Genomic DNA, 25,148 nt, shown 5'->3' with positions numbered 1-25,148 from the left:
TGTAAGAAATTTGCAAAAATCCCTTTAAAAAATGCCTTCAAGAAAAACGAGGCATTCATTTCCGTCTCATTAATGTAGCACAGAAAAAAAAAAAAATTGATGTGCACCGAATATAATTTCGGTATTTAAAACAGCACCGCGAGCTGCCAACTCGGAGCCGCTCCGCGCGCGGCCGCATCCGTCACTTCGGCGCTGCCCGTCCCTCCCGAGCGCTTCCCGCGCGGCGCCACTGGCGCCGTGCGCGGCGGATCCGGGGCCCGGCAGGATGCTGCCGGGGGCCGCCGCATGCCGGTATCCCGGGCCGGGCGGGGCGCGTCCCGCGGGCGGCGGAGGGCAGCGGCAGAGCCGCTGGCGGCAGAGCCGAGGCGCGGCGGAGGAGGGCTCAAGATGGCTGCGGCGCGGGCCGGCCCTTACCTGTTTTCTCCTTGATCTCGCAGAGGACGCTGAAGAGCGCGGGCTTCATCCTGTGGCAGTTCAGCGCGTGCTTCCTGCAAGAGAGCACACACGGCGTTAGCGCCCGCCGCGAACATGGCGCCCGCCGCGCCGCGCCGCCAGGCCGCCCGCAGAGCCCGGCGTCGGCCCCGAAACGGCCCCGAAACCGGCCCCGGCCCCGGCCCCGGCCCGCGCCAGCAGCGGCCCGAGCGGGGCCGGCTCTCCGTGCGGCTCCGCGGCGGCTCCTCTCAGGGCCGGGCCGGGCCGGGCCCCGGGGCGCGCGGCGTAAATCAGCGCCGTCCGGGGGTGATTTATTGCGGAGCGGCCCGCGCCGGGCCGCGCTGCGCTTTGTTTTGTGCGGCGGTGATTTAGGACGGCCGCGGCTCTCCCCCCGCGGCGGTGTCTGCGCGGCGCCCCATCCATCTCCCGCCCGCCGGGCACGGGGGAGCGGCGCGGAAAGTTGCGGCCCGGCCCGGCCCGGGGCACGCGGACAGACGGGCAGGCAGACAGACGGACGCGGGGCCGCGCGGGACGGGGCCGGCTCGAGCACCGCCCGCTCCCGCATTCGTTGCGTGGCAAAAGGCATTAAATAGCGCTTCGGCCGCGCCCCGGCCGCCTGCGGGCTCCTCCGGCGCCAGAAGTTCTCTCCCGAGCGCTCCGCGGGCCGGAGCTGCGCGCCCCACGCGCACCGACAGACAAGGCGTAACGAGACACCAACTTTGCTTGCGCCTCGTCCAGGCTTTGGTCGGTGATGGTCATGATCTGGTGCAGGATGTCCCCGATGTCCTGCTTCCTGCCGTCGCCGTCGGCCCCGTCGTGTCCGTGGGGAGGCGGCAGGGCCATGCCCCCCTGCACGGAGTGCCCCGCCAGGTTGACGCCCGCCAGGGTCTGCAGCATGCGGGACTGCTCGTCCATGGCCCCGCGCCGCGGGGGCACTGCGCGCCCGGCCTCGGCCCCGCCGCTCGCTCCGCGCTCACACGGCACAAAAAAAAAAAAAAAAAAAAAAAAAAAAAGGCAAAAACCCAGAAGGACGACGGCGGCCGAAGGAGCGGCGGCGGTGCCGGGAGCGCTGTCGGCGGCTGATCCCACGCTCTTCTCTCCCGGCGCGGTCAATCGCTCTCCTTTAGTTACGGTCTTCTCCCGTCTGCACCATGCCTGTGCCGGGCCAGGCTGCGCCGCTCCGCCGCTGCCTCTCCCCGGAACGATCTTCCTCCAAAGCTTTTTTCTATTATTATTAATATTATTATTATCCTTCCTTATTATAATTTTTATTGTAGCTTTCTATGTCTTTCCCCACTTGTCCAAAAATCTTCTTAGCGAAAAGGAAAAAAAAAAAAAAAAAAAAAAGTTAAAAAAAAAATTCAAAATCACAAAACTTGCTTTCAAATCCCGCAGAAGTTGGGAGGGTGGAAAGGGCAAAAACCACAACAAACCGAGCGGCCCCCACCCCGGATCGCGACATAAAAACGCCACGAAAACACAATCACAGAGGGAAAAATTAATGGCCCTCCCCCCAAAAATAACGAACGATCCCGAGTCTGTGCGCGGGGGGACGGCGGCGATCAGAAGTTTGAACTCGTGCAAAGAAAAGAGCGGAAATCGAGGGGAAAGAACTGTAAAAAAATTAATTACACACTCTGTGCAAAGCAACGTGCAAAAATATCAGCCGGCGGGGATTTATGAGCGCGGCCGCCCGGTGACTGTGTGTGCTTTATGTTGTTTGATGGCCGCTCCGGTGAGGGATTGACAGCCTGCCAATGCCACTCACTCACCCTGCAGACGTGTCACCCTGTGAGCAGGCAGCGGCCGCGGCACAGGACGAGCCGCCGCGCCCCGCCCCGCGCCGCGCCGCCCCTCCCGCCCGCCCCGCCCCGCCGGGCGTGCCCGCCGCCGCCCCGCCCCGGCCCGCGGGGTCGCCCTCCCGCCGGGCCCGGCCGCCGCGGCGCTCCCCGGGGGGCGGCCTCCGCCCGGAGCGGCGGACCCGGCGGCCAATCGGCGCGGGCAAGGGCGGGCGCAAGAGGAGGCCGCGGCCAATCGGCGCCGGCGGAGCGGCGCCGCGCCCTCCCGCCCCCGCGGAGCACCCGCCCCCCCGACTGAGAAACTTGCGATTGGGCCGTTCGAACGGTCACGCGGCCGGGGCGAAAGCCGCTCCGGCCCCGCCCCTTCCGTTGCTATGGGAGCGCCCGGGCGGAGGCCTCGCCTCGCTTCCCCTCCGCGCCGCCCCCCGAGCCGAGCCCGCGGCAGCCCGAGGGCGGCCTGAGCCCGCGCGGGAGCGGCGGTGAGCACCGCGTGGCAGCGCCCCGAGCGCGGGCGGCGGGCCGTGAAGGGAGCCGCCCGGGGAGCTGTGAAGGTTTCAGACAGCGAGGCTTTCGGGGACGTCGCTTCGGAACGGAGGGGCGCCCGGCTTTACGAAGCCGGGTTTTCTCAGCGCTATTGCGATTCCGCGTGGGGCTGTTACAGATGTGCACGTACACGGCATTACCTGCGGATCCCTGCCGCTCCGAGGCTCCCTTACCTGCACGGCATCGCTGCGCTGTGAGCAACGCGCTCCCTCTGCGAGCTGTGACGGTGCTTCCACGACGCTCGGTTCGGTGCCCGGGAGCCCTGGAAGCAACTGAAGCGGTGCTCCGCGGTGGTGCTTTGTGACGGACAGCTCCATCCAAAAGAAGGCACATCCAAACTGAAGCCTCATCCTCGTCTCTTTGACACTTCGTGGATGTACGGCCAACAGCTCGGGATCAGCATGTCCAGAAGAGCTCTTCATCTTCCTCCTCAGCTCCCACAGCTTTCCTCTCAGCCACAGCTGCCATCAGCACGTCGCCTTCCCTCGGTTCCGTCACTCCGATGTCACTTGTGTGATGCCCCTCACCACATCCCGTGGGAGATGTTGACCTGCTGTGGGTCATTTCTGGTTTAGCAACACTTTTACTGTCCCTCCCAGTAGGCATACAGATGTTCAAATCCCAGTCATCTTCCATCTTCATTACCATGGCGTTTCCTGGTACGAACAATTGTGCTCCTAGTGCCATCCAGCTTTATTAAAACTGCTACTCCCAAGAGCTGTTTTATTCTCATTATTTTGAATATTTTGCAAGTCAGCTTGCATCCATCCACCAAGTGCGAGGCTTTGCAGACAGACAAACGTGCTTTTGTTGAGGGTGTGCAGCTGTTCGGAGGCCGATGTCCCCCAGGTGTACCTGAGCCATGCTGAGAGGACGGCTGGCTTCACATCGTGACAGCAACACTCGTGCCAGTGCTCCTCAGCTAAAAAAATGAGAGAACTGGGAAACAGAATCGGTGTCATCTGTCACATCTGCACCACGTCTCCATCTGCAGTCAGCGCAGCTGCAAATTGTCACTAGTTTTCTTCATTAAAAATTAACAAGGCCGTTTCAGGGGATTTTTTGTGTTTCTGTTTGAAGAGTCGCTAACTGCGCGTTTAATCGTAACACTTGTGAACGCGTCACTGCCAAATCTCTAAACGATAACGCATTCGGTGCTGCACGAGGCCCGCTCCCTCCAGCCGGCGGCGCGCCCTGGCCCTGCTTTTAACACAGCGCTCCGCGCCGCCTCACTGCGCCTCACGAAAGAGGCGCCCCGCGTCGGGCAGCCCGCGACGCCGCCGAGGGAACGGAGCCCGCCACTGCTGTGCGCATGCGCGTGGTGGAGCGGCAGCCGCGGCGCCACTTCCGGGGCGGCACTTCCGGGTCGTGGCGCGGCCCAGCTCTCTCGCTGTCGCGGCGTTCCCCGGCCCCGGAAGCGCTGCCCGGCCCGCCGGCGGGGGGAGGCGGTGCCCGGCCCGGCACCGCGTCGCGCCGCAGCCCGTAAGTGTGCAGGGAAACGGGACCCTGGGGTGGACCGCGCGGGGCGTGCCCGGTGCCACCCGCGCTGCATCCTTTCGAGCCACGGACCGTCACTCGTTCCATGAGGAGCCGCCCGCTGCCGCTCCGCGCACGGCCTCCCGTGCGGAGCGGAGTGGGCCAGGTCTGTGCGGGCGGGAGCGGCTTGCGTTCCGTGGCTCCGTTTTCGTGGCTGTGGGGCGAGGCTCGCGCCTGACCCTTTCCTCCCCTGCTGGTGGGGCGCGGCGCTGCTGGAGCTCGGCACTGCCCGCCCGGAGGGACGGACGCCGGCGCGGGCTGCGGGCCAGGGGTGCGTGCACGGCCGGAATGAAATTCTCCCACTTATGCTGTTTTGGTTTTCTTACATTCAGAGTAAACCTGTTCGTAGGCTCTTTATTTGAGTTAGATTTGGAAAAATGATATCGCTGTTTGTATATAGATTTTTACAGAAAGAATTCAAGCGGTGAAGGAGAACCTGCCTGTTCACCCAGCTGCAACGCGTAGCATGCTCGACTCCTGACTTCTAGTGTAACTTTTCCTTTGGGGCAACAGAGAAGTTCAAGCAGTTTGTTAGGGCGAGGGGTGCATTACTTTTTCTGTATCACTGATGTTTCTAAACTGCTGGAGACTTTGAGAAGTTGATCAGTGTATGCACCAGTGAGAAGCCCTTTAGCCAAGGGCCAAGAGCATGGGGAGCAGGTTGCTTGTTGTAGGGCAGGACGGGAGCTCAGCACCTCCCCAGGGCAGGGATAGAGACACCTGGGATGTGTAGGGCTTGGGCTGCACTGTGGTCCTCTCCAGGATGGCGGGAAGCAATGTGCTGATGCCTCAGGTTGGGATGCAGAGACAGTGCTGGTCCTGGAACACAGTGTGATATTTCAGCAGCATCAGTGCTGCAACCAGTTGTCTTTTAGTGCCAGGTAATTCACTGTTTTAATGCTGCACGTGTTTGAGATGCACCTTGCAGTGACTTTAATGTCTTATGTTTTGCTAGCATCAGTTCTCTGTCAGAAGGGACCAAATGAGGGTTTTCTGTTGAACAGTACCACTCACAAAGACCCCCGTATGCATTTTAATATTAATTGTGAATGTGTTGAGAAGCTTCATTAAACTGTGATACCTACCTGCTCTCTGTAAGTTCATTTTCTTGTAGAAAGCAACATGGCACTAATCTCTCTCTTGTTTCCTTTCTAAATCAATTATTACAGAAGTGAAACAAAATTCCTTAAATATGTTTTGGTGGCTCTTGAGGGAGAAGGACCATAAGTTTGACAAAAGAAAAGTTGAAAGCCAGAGAAAGTGAAGATTCACCTATGGCTGAGCCCATAAGAATTTGTTCAGTTACATTTGTCACAAAGGCTTGATGTCCTGGGGGTGTTAGCATTTTGGTAGTCCAGGTCACATTTTTCTAGGACTCAAACTCCCTGTTTTGTTGCAAAGCTGTGTCTGGAAAACTCAAACTGGATCTGACACTGTAGCAGACACATGGAGGGGAAATACTGCCTTCAGTTAGAAATGCAGTGATACAGTTACGTAGCAGCATAAAAGCTTTGAGAGTAGGCTGCGGAATGGGCTCCAGTATAGGCAGGTGGGTTTTGTGCCATGGCTTGCTGCCAGGTTTCAGCTGCAGGAGCTCAACTGCAGGCCGACATCAGGGAGCAGCAGGCGTGTTTGATGCTGAGGCTCTCAGCGGATCCTGCAGGCTGCTGTAGGTACGGTGCAGCTCAGCTCTTTGTCCTGGGCCTGGAGCATTATCTGTAGAGCTGCAGACCTCCATGTGCTTTGACACCTCTGAGTCCAGTTCAGCTTTGATGCCTCCAAACAGGCTTCACAAAGCAGCTGTGTGAGTGAAGCACAGGCAGCTCACAAGTAGTTCTGTTACTGAGTACTTTCCACGCTCAGGAAAGCCCAGTAAGTGCTGCATCCATTCACATAAAGAAGTAGAAGGTGGCCTTAAAAAGCCTCCTTCTGTCTCTCAGTATTATACAGGCAAAAAATGGGAAAGTGTTGAAGCTTTCTATTTTAGTCTTTGTTGTTAAAAATTGAAGTTTGTTAAAGTGTTTGGAACAGTTATGAGATTTTTAGGCTATTGAGTACTACAGTGAAGGCAGCCAGAATGGAAACTGTAATCTAACACTTGGGCAGTCTGAGCCTATGCTTTTAGCCAAGTGCCTGTAAGTAGATGTTATATTTGCCCATCCTAGGAGTGTTAAAGATTAACAAGTCATCATTTGGGCAAGCGAGAGAGAAATCGTGGTTCCATGTAAAAGTGTTGCACACTGCTGAAAGTATTTCTTGTCAGTTCTCTTTGCAAGCAGATGTGGTCAGCATCACTGGCACAGGGGCTGCTCGTCCTCATTTCTGGAGTATTCATCAGGAATGAAAATAAAATGGAAATTGCAATGTGTTGTTTAAAAGGTATTCTGGATTTGTTTGTTGTTTTAAAATAAATAGTCATAAGTGTGAATTCAAACAGCTGTTTGTTCTTGTTGTTACACTTTTTTTTTTTTTTCCTGGTTGGTAAATTCTCCTCAGCAAAGGCTCTGAAATTGGGCAGTAGTGGTTCCAATGTGTTGGGCCCTCACAGTGTGGTGCTGCACATGTAACACATGTTCAGGTAATGCTTGCTAGCCAGTATGAAGAAATAAGCCTAATCATAGACATTAAAAATTAAGCAAAGTGTTTGCACATATTTAGATTAGGCAAAAAAACAGGCAAGATGCAGCTTTTCTAAACTGTTTCTGTCCAAACCATTCAGTGCAATATCGGAATGAAAAATGACAACACTTTGTCATCTGTTCAAATTGATATTGCACTCTTTGCAGTGACAGCTGAAAAGGCCCACAGGTGCCATATAAAGAGGTGACCATGTTGTCATATTTCATTTAGGCATCCCTCTGCAAAGCCATAATTACCTAATTAGGTTGTTAATTAGGAGATTAGCATTTCACTATATTGATAGAATGCTCTTTGCAAGCGTGATTCTAGTTACAGATTTGTCTGCCCTAATTTATAGTCTTTGCATTATTTTATACTTCTTTGCGTAAAATCTTGATGTGAGATAGATCAGGTTAGCTGAGAATCCACTTGTTTGTAATTAAATGAAGATTTGACAAGATAAGGAAGCAAACAGGTAAGAATAGATTCTTCCCATATGGACTCCACCGTTCTCTCTCTCCTTCCCTAAAGCTCTGTAACTGAAACATTGGATTCAGCATAACTTGCATCCTGACCGGTTTGACAGCAAAAATGTAGGCAAGTTCTGAGCAGTTCATGCATATAGAAACAAATATCCAGCGTCAGATTGATTTTTCAGGTTGGAAAACTAACAGTGAATTTTGTCAGAATTTGTGTGTAATGTATTGTTTTCTCCTAACTTTCAAATTCCCATTTCACTTGTGAAAGAGCACCTCTTTAAATGACTTAAATGATTATTTCCTTTTTAATGATAGGATGCAAAGCACGAATGACAGCTTCTTCAAGCAAGCATGCATTCTTAAATGCTCTTGAGCTTTTATTGAAAAATAGGCTTGAATTTTCATGTATTACATTTCCCTTTCCTTTATCCTCCACATACAGGAGTCTGGCATTCAAGGGTTTTGATTATTTGTACTGCTGCGAATGTAGATAGCCAGGACCATTTATGTAGCAATTGCAGACAGAAGTTAACTGTGAAATTATTTCATATGAACTGAATCATAAATTTTGAAGTATATTCGCGCTGTCCTGTTCCAGCTTGGTGCATGTAAGGAAAATCAATGTTATTCTAATCTGCTCATTTTTTTCATTAGTTTTTAAGATCTCTTTAAAGACCCGCAGCCAGAGGGGCGAGCAGCTCAGTGAATATGGCCCAGGAGTGTGAGGTGTAACTGTGAGATTCCTCTCGGAAGGTGCCTACAGACCCACCCTGTTCCCTCCACAAGCTGCATTTTTGTTTGGAATGGTTTTGTTTGCAGTGAGCAGGGTTTAACCCGCTGTTACTTCCCCAGGGAGACAGTCAGCTTAAACGTCTTTTCCATATGAGCTGGGTCTGTGGAATTACAAATAGGAAATATCTTTTTTCTGCTTCTCACTCTTACTCTTTACTTTTTCAGTTTATTAATACACAAATCCTTGCAGGAACTGCTAGGAGAATGTTGTGTGGAACTTCCAGCTGCTTTCAGCCAGTTGAAAGAGTTACTGTTGAGTTGGTAACATTTCAAAGCTCTAGCTGTTTTCTGAAGCACAAGAGTTTCTGCTGCTTACAGCTTTCTCCGGTTTTTATCACTTATTGTAGATTTAGAGGTATAGGAAGTAAATTTGCTCACATGTGATATTTGGAATTATGAAAGGTGTAACATAGAACTTTTCTGCAAGGAAAGCATTTCCTGTGCTTTGGTCAGTGGCAGTGTGTCACAGAGAGGTGCCCTTAGCCTGCAGCTTTAGGAGCAACAGCCGTGGGGAAGTTGTCAGTGAGTAGATTGTAGCTGGCTGAGCTATAACTATGTATATTTTCTTTTCTGATCCCAGTCAGGAACCAGTTTGTGTGCTTGTGATACGTCAGGCACACGTGCCTGCTAAGACTGCCTTGTGTGAGCCAACGTGTGCGCGATGACAGGAACGTCAAGTCAAAGTCCAGCATGGAGCTGGTGCTCTTCGTGCTCAGGCAGGAGCCGGGTGTTGGCTGGTGCTCCTCAGTGCAGGAAAAGGCCATGGGCCGTAGCTGCAGTCACTGTGCACGGCCTGTTCTGCAGTGTGTGAGCGGCCTGCAGCTCGGCGAGGGCAGCAGTGCAGCAGCAGGGAGCCAGCTGAGGGGGGCCGGAGGGGAGAGGGGCTCCCCCTGACCTGGCTCTGCGTGTTGGAAACCGACGGTGATGATGCTTTCCCCTAAGTCAAGAAACCTGCATTTAGCAGTTATTTCATGCTCACGATCAGACATTTGCTGTGTGGGGAGATGTTTGGGGTGGGGGGAGATGGAACTGAGCAAATCTGACTTGCTCCAGAAAATACAGCGTCTCCGGCAAGCAGGAGGGCTCCCAAGAGGTGATAGATACATTGTGGCAATGAAATTTCCTCCCCAAATTCAGGTTCGTGCACCTGGAGGTGACTACAGGACCTCATGTCCCCTCGTGGTAGCAGGGTAGCTGTTTAAATGTCATGCTTTACTTATTTACTGAATTATGAATGAGGTTGATCTGCATAACAGCTGTGCTTTGCTTGCTGTGAAAGTCTATAGATGTTGTAAATACAGCAGTGGGTTACTAGAAGAGGAACACGTGGTAGAAGTGGTAAAAGTAGTAGTCTGCAATCCAGCTGCCTGGCTGCTCCACGCCTCCTCCGAGGGCACCCGGCAGCGCAGCTCTGCCCGAGGCCTGGCTGCACAGCGGCCGTCTGTGCTGCGTGTGCTGAGCAGCAGCGCCCTGCAGGCAGGTTGGATGACGTGTGCGGAGTGCAACAGACGCTTCATAAAGATCCAGAACGGAATGAGGGTCCGTCCCTCTGCGGGATGAATCACGGGGGGTGTTTGCGGTCGGTTGTATCTCATCATCCCACCAAACTGCACGTCGTACAGAAGTGCTGTTAGGGCTGCGTAGGTTTCACATTGCTCCTTTCATTTTTGGTGTTTGCACAGAGTGAGCTTGACAGCTGCCTGCAAAGTATTTTATTTAATAGCAGTGTAATATTTAGATACCGTGTTAAAAATAGCATTGGCTTTTTGTTGGTGATTGAAGAAAGTGTAGTTGTGGTGCTTGGAAAGTCCCGACTTCTGTTCGGTTCAGCTCCTGCCCGTGAGGTAACAGCTGTGGGTGAGAAGAATGCAGAGAGGCGTGTGCTCCAAAAATTGATCTGGTATCTAACGTTGATGAAATTGATTACATGGAGGTTTAAAGGTATTCGTGTAAAAGCTTGCAAAATTGAACTTTGCTTCTTTGAAGTCTTTGGTTTGCATTTCTCTGACCAGAGCTGTGCCATCTAGTTTACTTTGCTTCTCTCCAAAGGAGGAACCAGTTAGAGCTGTGTAGGTAACAAATGCTGAAGTACAGCATAAATATCTAAATTGAATTTTGGGCGCTGTTCTTTTTTTGTTTTTTATTTTTTTTAATAACTGTTTACATTAACTGGAATTTCTATGAATACTTAATTATTATTGAAAATAAATTTTTATGTATCCTTTTGAAAATTCTGAAGAGGAAGAAGGGAAATGCTTTTGTATTAAAGTTTGGACTTTGAAATGGAATTTCTGGTAATTTTTCAGTGTTTCTGTTTATTAGAGAAGTGGCTGCGCGTTTAAAATGGTAAAGAAGCTTGGGTAATTGAGCACACTGTCTGCTAATAGCATGAAGTCGGGGTACAGAGTATAAAGGTAAAAATCTCGCATCTGCTGTTACATGTTGTTAACTCCCTTAGCAGACATTAAATCATTTCAAGTACAATAATAGTGTGGGAGGTACATTAACTAACCATTAACAATCTTATAAATACACAATTAACGTGCCAGCATTTATATGACACATTGATGGGGCAGCAGTAATTCGTGATTGGGAGTTTGTGGACCCTTTAGAAGCCTGAGGCAGTTGCTTATTTAGGCAAGTTCTTACTGCTCACAGGTAACCATGGCTCTTTTCTGATAAATATAATTCCTAGCAGAATGCTTAAACTACATTCTCAGTGCACTTTTAGAATGTCTGCATGCTGTGCTCAGCTGTGTCTGCAGCCTTGTGGCCACACCGCCCTGGTCATGCGGCCAGGAGGCCTTTGGCGCGTGCAGCACAGCGAGGTGGGAGGTGTTCGCCTTGGGGCCTCCTGCTTTGAGGACAGCAAGGAATCCTTCAGGGACTGCAGGCCTACTTTCAGTAATGGAAATAGTCAGAAAACGAAGAACGGAACTCGGGCTGATGTGACCCACCATGAAACCACCGTTCTTTAAGTGGATCTCAGCAAACCGCGCAACTTTGGGAACTGGAACAGAATTGAAATAATTTGCTGTACAAAACTGAATCAGATTTTGTGCATCCAAAATACGAACCTTCTCAGTCAGTATTTGGTTGCTTCTTGTTTGTTTTCTAAATGCTGTGTGTGTTGTATTTCTAGGTACTGTGTCCATGAAACAAGATGGAGAGAAGATAGTATAGAGAAGTGGTGGTCTTGTGGGCAGAATGGCTTTCCTGGACAACCCAACAATTATACTTGCTCACATTCGGCAGTCACACGTGACCAGTGATGACACAGGGATGTGTGAAATGGTCCTGATAGATCACGATGTTGACCTAGAGAAGTTTAATCCCTCATCAACGTGTGGAGATAGTGCTTCAGAATCACAGGGAAGCAATGGTGAGACTCAGGGCTATGTGTATTCCCAATCAGTTGACATTACCTCAAGCTGGGACTTTGGAATTAGAAGACGATCCAACACAGGTAAGTGATCTTTGCAGCTGAAACAGTGTTAACCTTTTAAATTTAGTTTCTATTAGTATTACGTGGATGGACAGGATTGACAAATCATAGCATGACTAGTTAGCTATCTGCCAATTTTTCCCTTCTGTAATATAGAGCTCCTCTTTGTAAAATACGTATTGTGATTCAGATACTTTGGTGTGCTGTCAGCTGAGTCTTAGTTGCTGTTTTACTTAATCATGTACAGAGGAGAGTTGAGGTAGTCAGCTTTACATATTAAAACAAATTGTAAAGACATCAGGTCTAAATCCAAAGTACGTGAACAGTCTTTGGTATTTCTATGGTTACTGTCTGGAGGGGTGTTAACTTTTGAACAGGATGGTTCTTTTCTGAGAAAAATCTACCTAGCGATGCATCAGATCTGTGTTACAAAAGAGAATAGTGGAGTTTGTGAGGCAATGAAGTGAATGATCTGTCTATGTTTTTTTTATCTTCTGAAGTCTTATATCTAAGAAAAACCTTGAGCTAGGCTTGAAGTTAGCAAGTTAGGAAGTTTAAGGATGTTTACCTTTTCAAAACAGGCTCTGTTTATCTGGAGTAGAAGAAAACTGTTCCATTCATTGGTAGGAGTATTCAGACTACTTACACCCAGGGAATGCTACAAACAAAAACTACAATTTCAAATATGTATGAAAAAGCTGATGTGGGGTGGTCAGTATTGGTCTGTTTTTCTGTTATAGCCTATCCCATTTTTTCCAAATTATTTCTGAAGGTATAACACCACCTAGAGCTCAGAAAAAACATCTGTGCTCAGCCTGGAAGGTGAAATGGCAGTAAATATCTGGCAGTACCTTTTACAAACCGGTTGTCAAAAGTTGTGGAAAGACAGAGTTCAGGTCTCTTTTAATTGAGTTATACTTGGAAATAAGCTGGTGATGTGCCTGACTCAGAGGCACGGTGTAAAGTTTGTTGTGCTGGACTGTCTGAGGCTGTGCTTGAGGACTTGTTTAGCTCAGGTAAAGGTACAGTTTATGAGGAAGGAGAAGCAAAGTCTCAAGATTTACAGTATTACTACTTTTTTGTTTTTTTTTTTTTCTCAAGTGGATTGAGGAAATAATCTGTATTTAAGCTACGGTTGAAAACTGTGAAAGTTTTCAGTTGGTGGCATATGCTAATATAAAGGTTAGGAAGTTCAGTGGGAAGCCAGTTTTCTGCCTTTTTTCATCAGATAGGTGAGTATGGAGATCTGGAGATGAGTGTTAGGTGTGTCCCAGTGTTGAAGTTACCCTTTGATTTGAAGGCGATGCGCAGTGGAAGAGATGTGAGGGCACTGCACGTTGTGTTTGGGAAGAATAGAGGTATCCTCTGCCTGTGAGATTTTCCTCCTTTTCTGCGGGCGCTGGCTGGGTCATAGGGGTCTCTGGCTCCAGGCTCTGTCCCAGTGCAGCTTAGCAGTGCCATACCCAAGAAAACAAGCATTGTGGAGTCGACCTGTGCACGGTGTTATGCCAAGGGAAAAGCAAATTTCCCTGTCAGTGTGGTAGAACAAAGGCTCCTGCAGCTGCTAATAGTTAATGAGGCAACATTTGGTCAGTGGCTTTTCTCACACAGAAAGCTTTCAAACTAAGTTGCTTGTGAGAATAAACCTTTAATAACTGGAACTTTTAATGTAGGTACTGATAATTCATCCAATTTAGAGTTGAATGGAAATTAATGTTGTAGGATTGCTTTATAGCAACCGTAGCTGGAAGAGCTGGATGGCAGAGGCTGCGTGGTGGTAGGCCTGTTCTGACCCTGACTTTGTGCGCTGACCTCCTGCATCCTCCTGTGGGGCACAGCGGGGCGGGCTGTCACTGCCCATGGAGCCACAGCATCCTTGGGCAGGGGGCACCTGCCTGTGAGTCAGAATCTGCCCCTTTGATGAACTGCTCACTGTGGCTGCCGCACACCTTGAAAACACACATTGCTCTTATTTCTGTTCTAGGTGTTTTCCTTATGTATTATTTTTTTGCATGCAAATCTTATGGATATTTTATGATGGTTCACTTAGGCTGAAAGGCTTTTGGGTGGTGATTTTGAACCTCAGTCTGGATAATGGTTAGAGGGGGAAATAAAGGGGTTACTTTCAGAATAAAATATCCACGTTGCAACAGTGTTTTATGCAGTATTTGAACTGATGACTGGGAATATCACCTTCCTCACTCCTCACACAGCTGCAGAGAAGCATTTATGCATTGGCCTCTTGCCTGTGGGAAATAGGCAGTGAAGTCTCTCTTTGTGTCTGTACCTTAAAATGCTTACTGCAGCTTCACAGTATTGGAAGTATTTAAATATTTTTTCATCAGCGGCCAGGTTGAGAGTTGTTACGGGGAAAAATTCACTTTGGTGTCCATGGTTCTAAATGTTAAAAATAGCAACAATACTAATAGTCGAAGGCATGGGAAATACTTATTAGCCTCTTTTTTAATTGGCAAAATGGCTCAGGGATCTCAAACTGTATCTAAAAATTGTCGGGGTAATTTAGTATTTCAGAATCGCTTCCAAAAACACGCTTTAGTTAACGAATGAGCTCAGTACACCAGAATTGCTCGTGTTTCCCTCCGTGATCAACCCCAGAGCCCTCCTGCCCAGCCGCCTCCTGTCCGGCTCCGTGCCGCTGTTGCTCCGTGGAGCCGCTCTGGGTGGCGGCCGCAGCTCCAGCCGCGCGGCTCCCAGCAGGGCGCTGAGCCCCAGCCCTGCGCTGCGGGGCCGCCGCCGTTCCGCCCAAGCTCTGCTTTGGAGGCTTTTCTTCAGGCCCTGTTTTGGAGACGGAGTCAAAATATACCTAAAGAAATGTTCTATTCATTGTAAGGTTTGACTAATGTTGTGAAGATACAAATCATTTATTTTACTACCTATAAACTGTTCCAGCATACTGAAGAAAAAGCTATGCTAATTTATATAGCTTTGACATTTTATAATTTTCATGATTTTTAGATAAAGGATTTTATATTTAAAACTTTAATAGTCTAGTCTGAGTTCATTTATCTTTAATTTTTGAAACGGGTAGAGTAATTCATAACAGTAATTTTATTCCTGTAATGTAATATTCACTTCAGTTCATTTGTGCATTAAAATTCCTTTAAGACCGTTATTAATGATTTATATAATGAAATGTCATATTAATCACAGAAGTTTTCACATTTTATTATTCTCTTCCATGTTAATACTATCTTTATGATCTCTATTAATGTTTTATATCCTCTAATTTCAATTATAAATCAAGAACATTTTCATGTTTTTGTTGGTATTTGCTTTTCAGGGGTGCCACCTTTAAAATTTTATGACTTTTTCTCCTACATATGCAATATAAAACATCTTTATTCATATAAAGATAGTTAATTATGTCTTTGTTTATAGTAAACTTTCATTGACAAACTTATAGTTATAATATTTCTTTTCAAGCTCAGAGACTAGAACGTCTGCGGAAAGAGAGACAAAATCAAATAAAATGCAAAAATGTGCAGTGGAAAGACAGAAACACTTCTTACTCAGGTAAAAAGAAAAGACCTTCTATCTTCCTACTGTTTTTGTTTCTGCTTTTGATGGTTATAGCATTTCAGTTCATAATTTTCACTTCAGCTTTTGAAGCGTGGAGGGAAATGCTGACGATCGTATTTGCCTTCCATTCCACAGCTCTGCACAGCCCTTGGTGTATTGGTGGGGGGAATGCAGACCTCCCATTTGTTTTCACCTGTAACAGGGCACTGCACGTTGCTAACAAGTGCAAAACAGAGATCAGGTGTTTAAAACCTACGTGGTTTTTCTGAAGTACGTGAAGGGGCTGTTCAGTATCTTTGTGCAATGTAAGTTATTCATGCAGTTGGGGATTTCTGTTGTAATGTCATTATCTTTTGTTGTCTCAGTAAGCAAGAAAAGGGAGGAGTAAGGTTCTCAGTATTGTGACACGCAGTAATGGGACTGTCTGTGCTGTTTGGGTAGATGATTGGCAAGTGCCTGCATTCAAACTGCAGCATAATTATCTCCATGTAAGTTATGGCTTTCCAGCTGTTTCCAGAGACATTTGGTGTGCAGAAATCTAAGAATTTCTTAGAAACGGACATCTAAGAATTTGTGATCATTTTTCTGGGTAAGGAGAAGTTGTATGTATGTATGTATGTGATCTGCTTAAACAAAAGAACAATAAATGTTGCCCTAGATTATTTTCGCCCTTTCTTAGGAAAAACCAGTGTCATTAATTTCCCCAAGAACGTTTGCTGCTTTGTTATTAATATAAAGTGAAGTATTTCTGTCTTGGACATTCTACAAGGTTTGAACTGTAATGCTAGGAATGAAAAATAGCTCTGGCTATATCTATTCCTGTTGTATTTGACACACATTCAAACCACTGTGTGGTTTGTCATGCCTACTTTGTTCAAAATTTGTGTATATCTTAACGAGGTCCCCATGTAATCTCCTTATTTTTTTGCCTAAATCTGTGTATCTTCCTGGCTGTTATTTGCGGAACCTTCTCCAGTTGTGTAATTCCTCTTTTAGAGGAGTGAATGAAGCTGCTCACATGAGCAACACAGTTGCACTAATCCTTAGTGCAGTGTTCAGCTATGTTTGATACCTCTATTAATGCATTCTAAAATGTTTTTGCCTTTCTACTTCTGTAAGCAGAGCAGTATGTTTTAAAGTTTAATCTACCATAACTTCCAGCTCTTTGCTCAATGTGTTTTTAGCATTTAATCAGTGATGACAAAGTTCTTTTTCCTATTAATCCCTAGCTTATGCTGTTTGATATTGCTTTACACTGCATTGCAGTCAGATTCCAGTTTCCTGCTCTTCATTCTGTTTGAGTTTCCTCATTTGAATGGGCTCCACTGTGATGTTAGAATCATAGAATCACAAGGCTGGAAACGACCTATAAGGTCATCCAGTCCAACCGTCTCCTCATCGCCACCGCAAGCACTAAACCACATCACACAGCACGAGTGCTCCGTTCTTCTGAGCTCCCTTGCAGATGATGGCGACCCCTCAGCCAGCGACAAGGAGGCGTCCTGCGCTGTAGAACTCTGCTGGGTTTTGCATTGGTTCTGCTCAGCCCCTCCTGGCTGCGGATCATATTTAAATAAAAGATACGTTATGTAAAAACTCCGGGCACTGGGCTTTGTCACTGCGATTCTTGGAGTTTCTTCACTTAATTGCATGAAGAGCAACGCAGTACTAAGAGACCAGAAAAAAGAGGAGCCCTGAAATATGTCAGCTGCATCTTCCTTTATGTCCTGTATCTGTTCCGTTCCTTGCATTTCACATTATTGATAAATATGCATGAAAGCAGTAACCATAGGTGTAGCTGCTCCACGTAGGAATTTGGCTGTTCTTTTCTGCCTGTGTTTATCTGAGCTCTAGATGAAGTCAAGCTTATGGCTGACACCCTGCTGGCTGAAGGAGGCTGGAAGGTTGCTGGTTCCTACTGCCTTAGTCTGATAACATCATCTCCATAGATAACCCATCACAGAGCTGCACTGTGTAAGAGGAAAATCTTGCAAGCATTTGCATTGCTCTGGAGGTGGATTTATAGTCGTAATTTGAGGCATTAGATGAAAGATTAATATTCGGTGTTTTTTTGGTTTTTTAATTACTACGTACAGAAATAAAAGTATACTAACCAGAATAAAAGGGTGTGAGAGAGAAGTATTTTTCTCTACGGTAACAAGAAATAAGAGTATTTCTTAGTTGTCTGTTTGCCCACTGTTGTGAAATGGGCTGCTTGCCTTGTCAAAGGAATGAGGTAGAGAGAAGGTTGTAGTGATTGCAAGACTTAGAGAAGAAAGTGTCTGTGTTTGGAGCTGGTTAGGAGATCAGCAGATACAGAGGTGCCCCAGGAGAAGCTGGCTGGCTGGAAGTAAAGTGTAACACAGCTGGGGTCTTTTTGTTTGGTTGTGCCACCAATTCACATCACCTTTATCGCATCAGTGCTTTTTCAGTAAAGCGAAAGTATCGTTTCTGCTCCATGCCACGTAGATGGAAATTGCATAGAGCTGAAAAAAGCACCGTGACACCAAGTAACAGCAAAGCTTACTTTCAGTTAAGAATTAAAAATTTCACAATTCAAGCTATCCAATGTGGAAAATGAGGTCTTTTCCTCTGAAATTTCACCTTGCACTTAAAAAAATGTTTTCTCCTAGATGGAAGGGAATAATTGCAAGTCTCTCAGTTGTAGTCTGTAAAAAGTTATTTTACAAAACACTTAATGAGTGATGGTGGTTTTTCAGAATCGATCTTCTTTTAGGTTTTCAAGTTGTTCTTCCTAGATGAGCCATGTTTTTTGGAAATTACAAAGATTTTTGGCAATGGTGTCCCGGTCAGCTGAGTTTAGTTCCATAGGATATAGGTGTTACAGAGCATGTTTGAACTCTTCAGTCACCTGAGAAATTTGATTGTGTGAAACCCCATCCAGAACTGAAAGCAAAATGGGCATCACTAACAAATGTAGAGTGCTTCTGGAAATTTTCTTCCTCTACATCAGCACAAAGGAAACAGCATACAAATCATCTTAACATTTCCCTAGAGACAAAACTGAAAGATACAATACTTACTTTTTCACTTGAGCCATTAAAACTGTTGTTTTGAATTCCTGGGCACAGAGTACTTTCCAAATGACTGAGAATTGTCAATTAGTGATAATACTCTAGCATAATGGTAATTGAGATTGTTTTTTCTAATGAGGTAAACTTGTTACGAAAGAGAGTATCTAAAGGTGTTCAATATGGCACGTTTAAGAAGGATTTAATCTTTTTTTTTATTATTAATTGAAGTTCTTCACAAGGCTGCTGGGTATCTGCTGGTATTGGTGTTTAGCACCTTTGCCACTGTCTGAATTTTCAGGCTGCTAAATATAAACTGTCTTCTGAGTAGCTGTAATTTGACATGTTTTAATTTCACAGCTTAAGAAATGAATCAACTCTCTGCAGGTTGTGTCCCCAGTCAGTCTGCCTCAGGAGCTTTGTCATTCCTTTGGAGGAGCAGCACGTAAATCTTTCAGATGTGAGAGAATCCAAAAGTGTGAATGCAGAGCAGAGTCAGTGCAGGAGAACTGGTGCTGATTCTCAGGTAGTGATTGATTGAGTTTGGGGCGCTTTGCTCCTAGAGCAGATGTGGAGAAAGCTTGTCCAGATTCAGTCACAGTTTCTGGCAGATGAGACCCGTTGGTACTAATATGCTAAAACACCCCAGGCTCTGTCCTGGTTTTGTGGTGTCCTTGTAATGCAAGGAGCTCCGTATTTAAAAAAATATTTTTTTTGAGTATGCCTATAACTGCTGAGTTGAACCATTGCCAGTAATTCAACTCTGCAATTCCTTCATCTGAGAAGGGACTTTATGAGACCTCACAGGTTCCTCAAAGTACTCATTAACTTTTACCACCTTTGATTTAGAAAGTTTCATTGTTTTGTTTTGTTTTTTAAATCGCCCAGGCTCTTTGTCTGGAACTTTGTTTGGCCCTTTGAGAGGAGCCTGCATGCAGTCTTACCTTGAGAAGCAAAATCCAAAGAAATGATTCTTTTGAATTAGAGTAGCCCCAGCCTCCAGCTGACAGCACAGTGACGTTATAGTACAGCAACAGGAGAGCCTAATGTCGTGTGTCACAAACTTAGTTTGAAGTGCTGTTGCATCCCTATTGTAGATGGAGCAGTAGTTCTTCACGTGGAAAAAACAGGCAAGCAGAAAGACCAGAACTGCTTAATTCTGAGCCTTTATTTTTATCTTCCCCCAAGTGGATCTTGAGATGACTTGAGAAGAATGCATCTCCTGTTTGGCCAAGTGTTAGTGCAAACTTCTTGTATTTTTGTGTCTTTGCGTTGTAAGAGTGCTGGATCTGAGCATTTTTTGTTTTACGCACTTCGTATTGTTCCCTCTCTCTCACATAATGCCATCTTTTTGTGGCCATCAGTAGCCTCTGTACATCTCCTAATACAAATGCTGTCTTCTCCTTTCTGATCTACAGCAGAGGAGCTGAGCTCGCTATTTGAAAAAAAGAATTTCAGAGTAAGATCTCCCTGTTCTGGGAAGCAGTCGATTCTGTCGGTGCGACTTGAGCAGTGCCCACTACAGCTCAATAACCCCTTCAATGAGTACTCAAAATTTGATGGCAAGGTAAGTGAACCCAATGTTTATTTTTCTTATATCCAAGTGGTTCCTGACCTGGAGGTGATGGGCTGTGGCAGTTCTTGCCGGTATTCACTTATTCAGACGTTAATTTGCAGTTGTTACTTCGTGAAATCTCAGTTTGGCAACATTTACATTCGCTTCTAACAGTCAAACATAGTGGAAGTAAAAATCAAGTCAGTACTTCTTTAAGGGCAAGCTATGGTTCAGTGGCGTTCCGGCCCTGTTGCTTTAACACCCGCGCCTCAGGTGGGCTCCCTGCTGCAGTTCTTCTCAGAAACTGGAAGACCTTAAGTGTGTTTCCTTCCCACGTTGATAATCCCAACTACTTTTTACCATATTGATATGAATTATAGTTGACTGTAATTAACATCTTAATTTTCATGTTTGTCCGATATGTTTAGCAGGAGATTGTTCCGTTTGAAGGATATTGTATTGCACAAATCAGTTTCAGGTATTAATGAAATACATCAGTGTTACTCAGTCGTGATGTGCAGTGTGTGACATGAACCAGCTTCCTTGTGATTTAGAAACCAGAACAGCCAGTGAAGTCTCCCAGATAACGGAGTTGACATTTTGCTGGTCTAAAAACGAGCTGTTTTAATTGTAAGAGCGCTATTTATTTTTTTCAAGCTTTTCAATAGTGTGCTTACGAAATTTATCCTCTGCACTTCCATATGTGTTACCATCTGAGTGGAGAAGAAACACAAATCTCGTTGGTGTCTGGCTCTGTGTGTCCATTTTGTTGTATCTTCAGAACTGAAAAATCAAACCGTCCGAATTTTTACATTATTTTTAATGAAATTCTGCAAGTCTTGTATTTATTTTCATTGATAATAGATAAGCAGTACTTTTCAGATAGATGCCATTCTTTCAGGGAATAGCACATGACTTATTTGCATAATTAGCAGAGCCACGCATCTCTGGGGGAAATGGTGCATAATTGGGGAGAGGCAGGAGGGATAAGGAGGGGCCAGGGGCCTAATTAAACATGTCTTTAAGAAAACCTACTTAATTATGTATTTACTCAGGAGATCACAGTGACTCTGAAATCTTTAAGGTTATAGCTAGGCCTTTGTTTCGGTCGGTCTGTTTTTTTTAATGGATGGGTATTTGAGTATTGTAACGTGTTTTCAGCTGACTGAGTAACACCTGTGATTCACTTGGAAACCTCCAGGAAAGCTATTTACTGTTGTGTGTGAGCTTTGTTTGCTTCTGTACTCATCTTAATTGTGTGCAGAATGGTTTTACCTGGCAGTAATTCAGCTCCCAACTGACCTGAAGTGGTGTAAAACCATTTTATCCTGGGTCTTCCCCCTCTGCAGTTGATGTATTATTTTAAGCTAATCAGTTAAATATTAGGAAATATTGTGCACCATAACATCAACGAAGCCAATCTATTAAAATGCTTACATCTCGCAGGCGTTTTCTGCCAGATTTAGAGTCCTTTTCATAACCACTTCTGCAATTTTATGAAATAATAAAATTTTAGAGCACTCTAATTTCTTCCTGTTCTGATCAGTTCATTAATTACCAAAAAAGTAGAGAATATGGCTTGTGAAATGCAACTCCATTTCAAGCATTCTAATCAGCTCAAGAGTTCAGGTGAGTCTTGTCATATAGTTCCATAGGACAGAGTTGTGGCTTTTGTGTGCTTTGTAAAACTTCAGTTCTTAGCCAGAAGATGCACTTAGTAACTATTCTTACCTTCATCTTTGAGTTTTTCCTTTATGAAGTTAATGTAAACTTAGCCTCCACAGCTGCTTGCATGGTTAGAGAATACTGTGGGGTATGCCTCTTGCTTAATAAACCTCACAAACTCTTGCAAAGGACATTGTATGAAAAGTAGCCTTTACTTATTACTTAGGTTGTCGTTGTAGAGAAGATTACTTGAAGGCTTAAGAAATCAGTGGTCGAATTGGTTTTCTTTATCTGCATGCAAACTACGTAATCATACATTTTATGCATAAGTTCTGGTATGTTGCAGTGTGCAAGATTTGAAAAATTGTATTTTCATTGCTTATTGTTCCAACATGCTGACAACTGATAGGTTGGGAAAGTAAGACTGACTGCAAGAAAGACTTGAAAACTGTAGCCAGGCACCAAAAATGAAGCATCAACAGCATCATAATCACTCGTTTGAGTGACACAGCTGTGAGATTCACAACATTCAGCTTACCTATGGCTCCCAAAAAGAGAGGTCCCTTATTTCTAAATGTAGAAAATGGGGGTAGTATTGTCTGCTGGCTTTCACTAACTGTTGTAAAAGTATTCATTTAATAGAAATTCAGGGTATATCTTTTCAAATCATGTGTGGCTTGCATGAGTTGCTGGAAAGTAGGGTGATGAGACCTCTCTGAGATATTAATCTGAAAGAATACAGATTTGGTACTATATTAATGTCAAAGCTATTCAGCCATATGACTGTTCCTACTGGTAAGAAAAGAACTAGCAGGATGTATTTAGTTACTGGGATAGAAGGAAATCAGGCAAGAATCAACTATTCAGCTTCACAGGAACCTGAATGAATAACTCTTGCTAAGGCCTCTGCATACAATTCCTGTTGAAGTAATCTTTGAAGCCATTCCACATCCATTCTTCTTCCAAGTCTGCTGCCTTTAAGAAGTTCTCATCACTGAAGTGTCTTGTCAATTCAATTTGAGATGCCTGTCACCACATGGCTGCTCTTACATCCCTAGAAGAATGCTGCCAAGCACCAAAGTGCTAAAGGACAGTCAAAAAGAAATGCTAAAGGTATGCAAAATAGTTGAAGGAGAAAGTTGGAAGAAAAGAAGGGATCTTTGAGTCCCAGGCAAAGTTGATGTGCAAGGCCAAATACTAGCTGAAAATCAGGGTCTTAGGAACTCTTCTAGTTTATCTGTCTGACCTTACAGGGCCTTAGCAGGTTTACTTGACGACTGGAAAGAAGTTTTGGCTGGACAGATGCTAAAAATCCTGTTGCAAGGAATGGTGTCTCTGCACAGCATCGCGAGTTGGTTTCTTTGTGGGTAATTTTGGTGATGGGTTAAAAATCAAACAATTTTTCTTACAGCAACTGTTTCAAAAATGATGCCGTAGCAAGCATGGGGGAAGGGATAATTCATGAGTGCTAATTGCTTGGCTGTTAATTTTCATAAGTGTTGATAGAAGCAGTTCCTTAAATTAAACTTTGTTTAAAATGTATCAGGGGAAATATTCCGCAATGTCGGGCCTGAAGTGAAAATTAATATGAATGCTGTGGCAATTAACACGTACTGGTTAATAGCTTTTAGCAGCATTTTGGGATGATAGTCCTTAAATACATTTTTGCATGCTGCTCTTGTTTCAGCCTTGTTTGCATGTGTTTCTGGATAATCGCAAACAAATGTTTTCTATGATCTCCAGAATTAGTTTCCCTCCAAGAAAGTAGATAAAGAACTTAGGAAAGAGGCAATAGCGCTGTGATTAATGTGGATAATATTTAAAATAATCCAGGATTAAAATCTGTGTGAACGATTTTCTATTTAAATATTCTGCCCTGCACAGAATTTTCTTCATCTGAAACGTCTGCAATTTTTTTAAAGCATTTGCTAGTTGTGCCAGTGCTGGTGGCTTCCGCACCACCTGCACGCCGTGAAATAGGTGAAATAGAGGCGTCTGCCACGTTATTATTTCTTGAGTTTTCCGAGTGTTTAGGTGAGCTGGGCCTCATCCTGCTGCCCAGCAGCACAGGGCTGCCCACGGCCCCAGCCCTGGCGTGGCACTGGGTGATGTGGGCACAGCAGGACGGGCATGGGGGCAGGCTGCCGCCAGCTGAGCTGCTTTCAGAGCCGCTCCGGGGCCGGTTGGCACCTGACAGCCATGCCTTGAGCCTGCGACTGTGTCACATTTTCCCCTCGGGGTGCTGCAACATGGTGTAAAATCTGTCACCCAGCCAGGGCAGGGAGTGCTGCCCCGCTGGCAGCGAGCATTGCAGCTTGGTGGTGCGGCCCCAGCAAGGCAGACTTTTGTAATTGTGCCTGCACAGCAGCTGTACAGAGCAACACCCATCGTGCTTCTGTGAAGTTGGAGGTTCTTAACTGAAAAATTAACGCTTTCTAATATAGATTTTCTTTCAGAATACGTGATTAGTCGTGCTACTAATTGAGTTGTATTTAAATAGAACAACCCTACGTTAGGAATGCCAGGATTGTTCTTGATTTGTCAAAGCCAGAATGGTTCTTATGCCACTTCACCTGCCCTGCCGACGTGGGACGCGGGGCTGGTAGGCTGAGCCCTGCGCTGAGAGCAATTGCTGCCGCGGAGGCCGCAGCGTACAGGCCTTGGGTTTCCATACAGTACTTAAAATAGATCAAGTTCTGCTGTTGCTTAATTTAATGGAGTTCCGAAAGTGTTGTATTATTTCATATGGAAGAGCCACTGAACAGGAGGTGGGGAGATGCTGTGTAACAGCATTGGAGCAGCCCTGAGCACAGCTGTGCCTCCTGCAGGCCCAGCGCCCTGCCAGCCCCAGGGAGTGCTGGTGTTCTGCTGCCAGCTCTGCTGGGAGCATCGCTTTTATCTCCCAATTCCAGGCATCTCACTCGCACTAAAAAATGTTTTTCTGGCCTTATGGAGATTAATTTTATGTGGATTTGGTTTGATTAACCTCTGTCTCTGGGGCGCATTCAATTTGCTTATCCCTCTTCTGTACCTCACTTCCATCTTCTGCTGCCATTGATTGCAGGTGGCCTTACCTAGGCAACGTTCCTGCCCTGCAGAGAAATCCCATATGGAAAATGGGCCTGGTTTTGTTTGTGTCTCGATGCAGTCTGAACTGACAGCAGTGAACCTGTGGCCCCGCTGGGATGCCACTTCCCGGAGCACTTTGGTTTTGGGGGCACTCTGTGTCAGGGAGGTTCGTCGGTATCACCGCGCTTCCTATTAAACTCAAAATGAAAGTAAGTTTTGAAGGCCTGCAAACTGTGCTACCATGTAACAAAGAATTAAATTGATTTGTTATGTGTGCATTTAGCTACAATTCATTTTAATTGTCCTTATGAAGTTAAAAAGTATTAGTGTCAGATAAAGATTCATCACCATAGCATGATTTAAAGCTGGTGCTATAGAAAGCAGGCATGTGTTCTGGCAGATGTTTATATAAGGCACTGTCTCTTCTGACAGCAGTTAAAAAGTATGGTTGTAGTAATCAAATTGTGGTGCAGCATCTCAGAGGCTAGAACCAGATTGAATTAAAATAGATATAAGATTTATGAATGGCAATAGCAGTGATAAAATTTCACTACCTTCTTTAATGGAAAGGACCTTTACACAGTACAAGAATAAGATTTTAAATTGTGCTTTCCAATTCCGTGGTTTTTGGTTTTCTTTTTT

General features: G+C 45.9%; 2 protein-coding genes across 8 annotated transcripts in view; one reads left to right on the top strand and one right to left on the bottom strand.

The window, feature by feature from the left end:
• Nucleotides 1–2,241, bottom strand: part of PBX3 (PBX homeobox 3) — a 94,221-nt gene extending 91,980 nt beyond the window's left edge. For 3 of the 6 annotated variants that reach the window (XM_052667431.1, XM_052667437.1, XM_052667435.1), the window contains exons 1-2: nt 1,151–2,240; nt 415–488 (exon numbers count right to left, since the gene is read on the bottom strand). In XM_052667431.1, coding sequence (XP_052523391.1) covers nt 415–488; nt 1,151–1,347 — 271 coding nt within the window. In that variant the 5' untranslated portion in view covers nt 1,348–2,240. Of the gene's footprint in view, nt 1–414; nt 489–1,150 lie in introns of those variants that run through there. The other 3 variants (XM_052667433.1, XM_052667436.1, XM_052667434.1) reach the window with 3 other exon arrangements.
• A 1,895-nt stretch (nt 2,242–4,136) lies between these two features.
• MAPKAP1 (MAPK associated protein 1) overlaps nt 4,137–25,148 on the top strand; it is an 81,874-nt gene continuing 60,862 nt past the window's right edge. For both annotated transcript variants that reach the window (XM_052667835.1, XM_052667834.1), the window contains exons 1-4: nt 4,137–4,256; nt 11,343–11,666; nt 15,090–15,179; nt 19,636–19,784. In XM_052667835.1, coding sequence (XP_052523795.1) covers nt 11,408–11,666; nt 15,090–15,179; nt 19,636–19,784 — 498 coding nt within the window. In that variant the 5' untranslated portion in view covers nt 4,137–4,256; nt 11,343–11,407. The remainder of the gene's footprint in view (nt 4,257–11,342; nt 11,667–15,089; nt 15,180–19,635; nt 19,785–25,148) is intronic.

The sequence above is a fragment of the Tympanuchus pallidicinctus genome, unplaced genomic scaffold (genome assembly GCF_026119805.1).
Source record: "Tympanuchus pallidicinctus isolate F22 unplaced genomic scaffold, pur_lepc_1.0 scaffold8, whole genome shotgun sequence".
Lineage (NCBI taxonomy): Eukaryota > Metazoa > Chordata > Aves > Galliformes > Phasianidae > Tympanuchus > Tympanuchus pallidicinctus.
The sequence above is the reverse complement of the archived record's forward strand: the minus strand, read 5'-3'. Positions and strand labels throughout refer to the sequence as shown.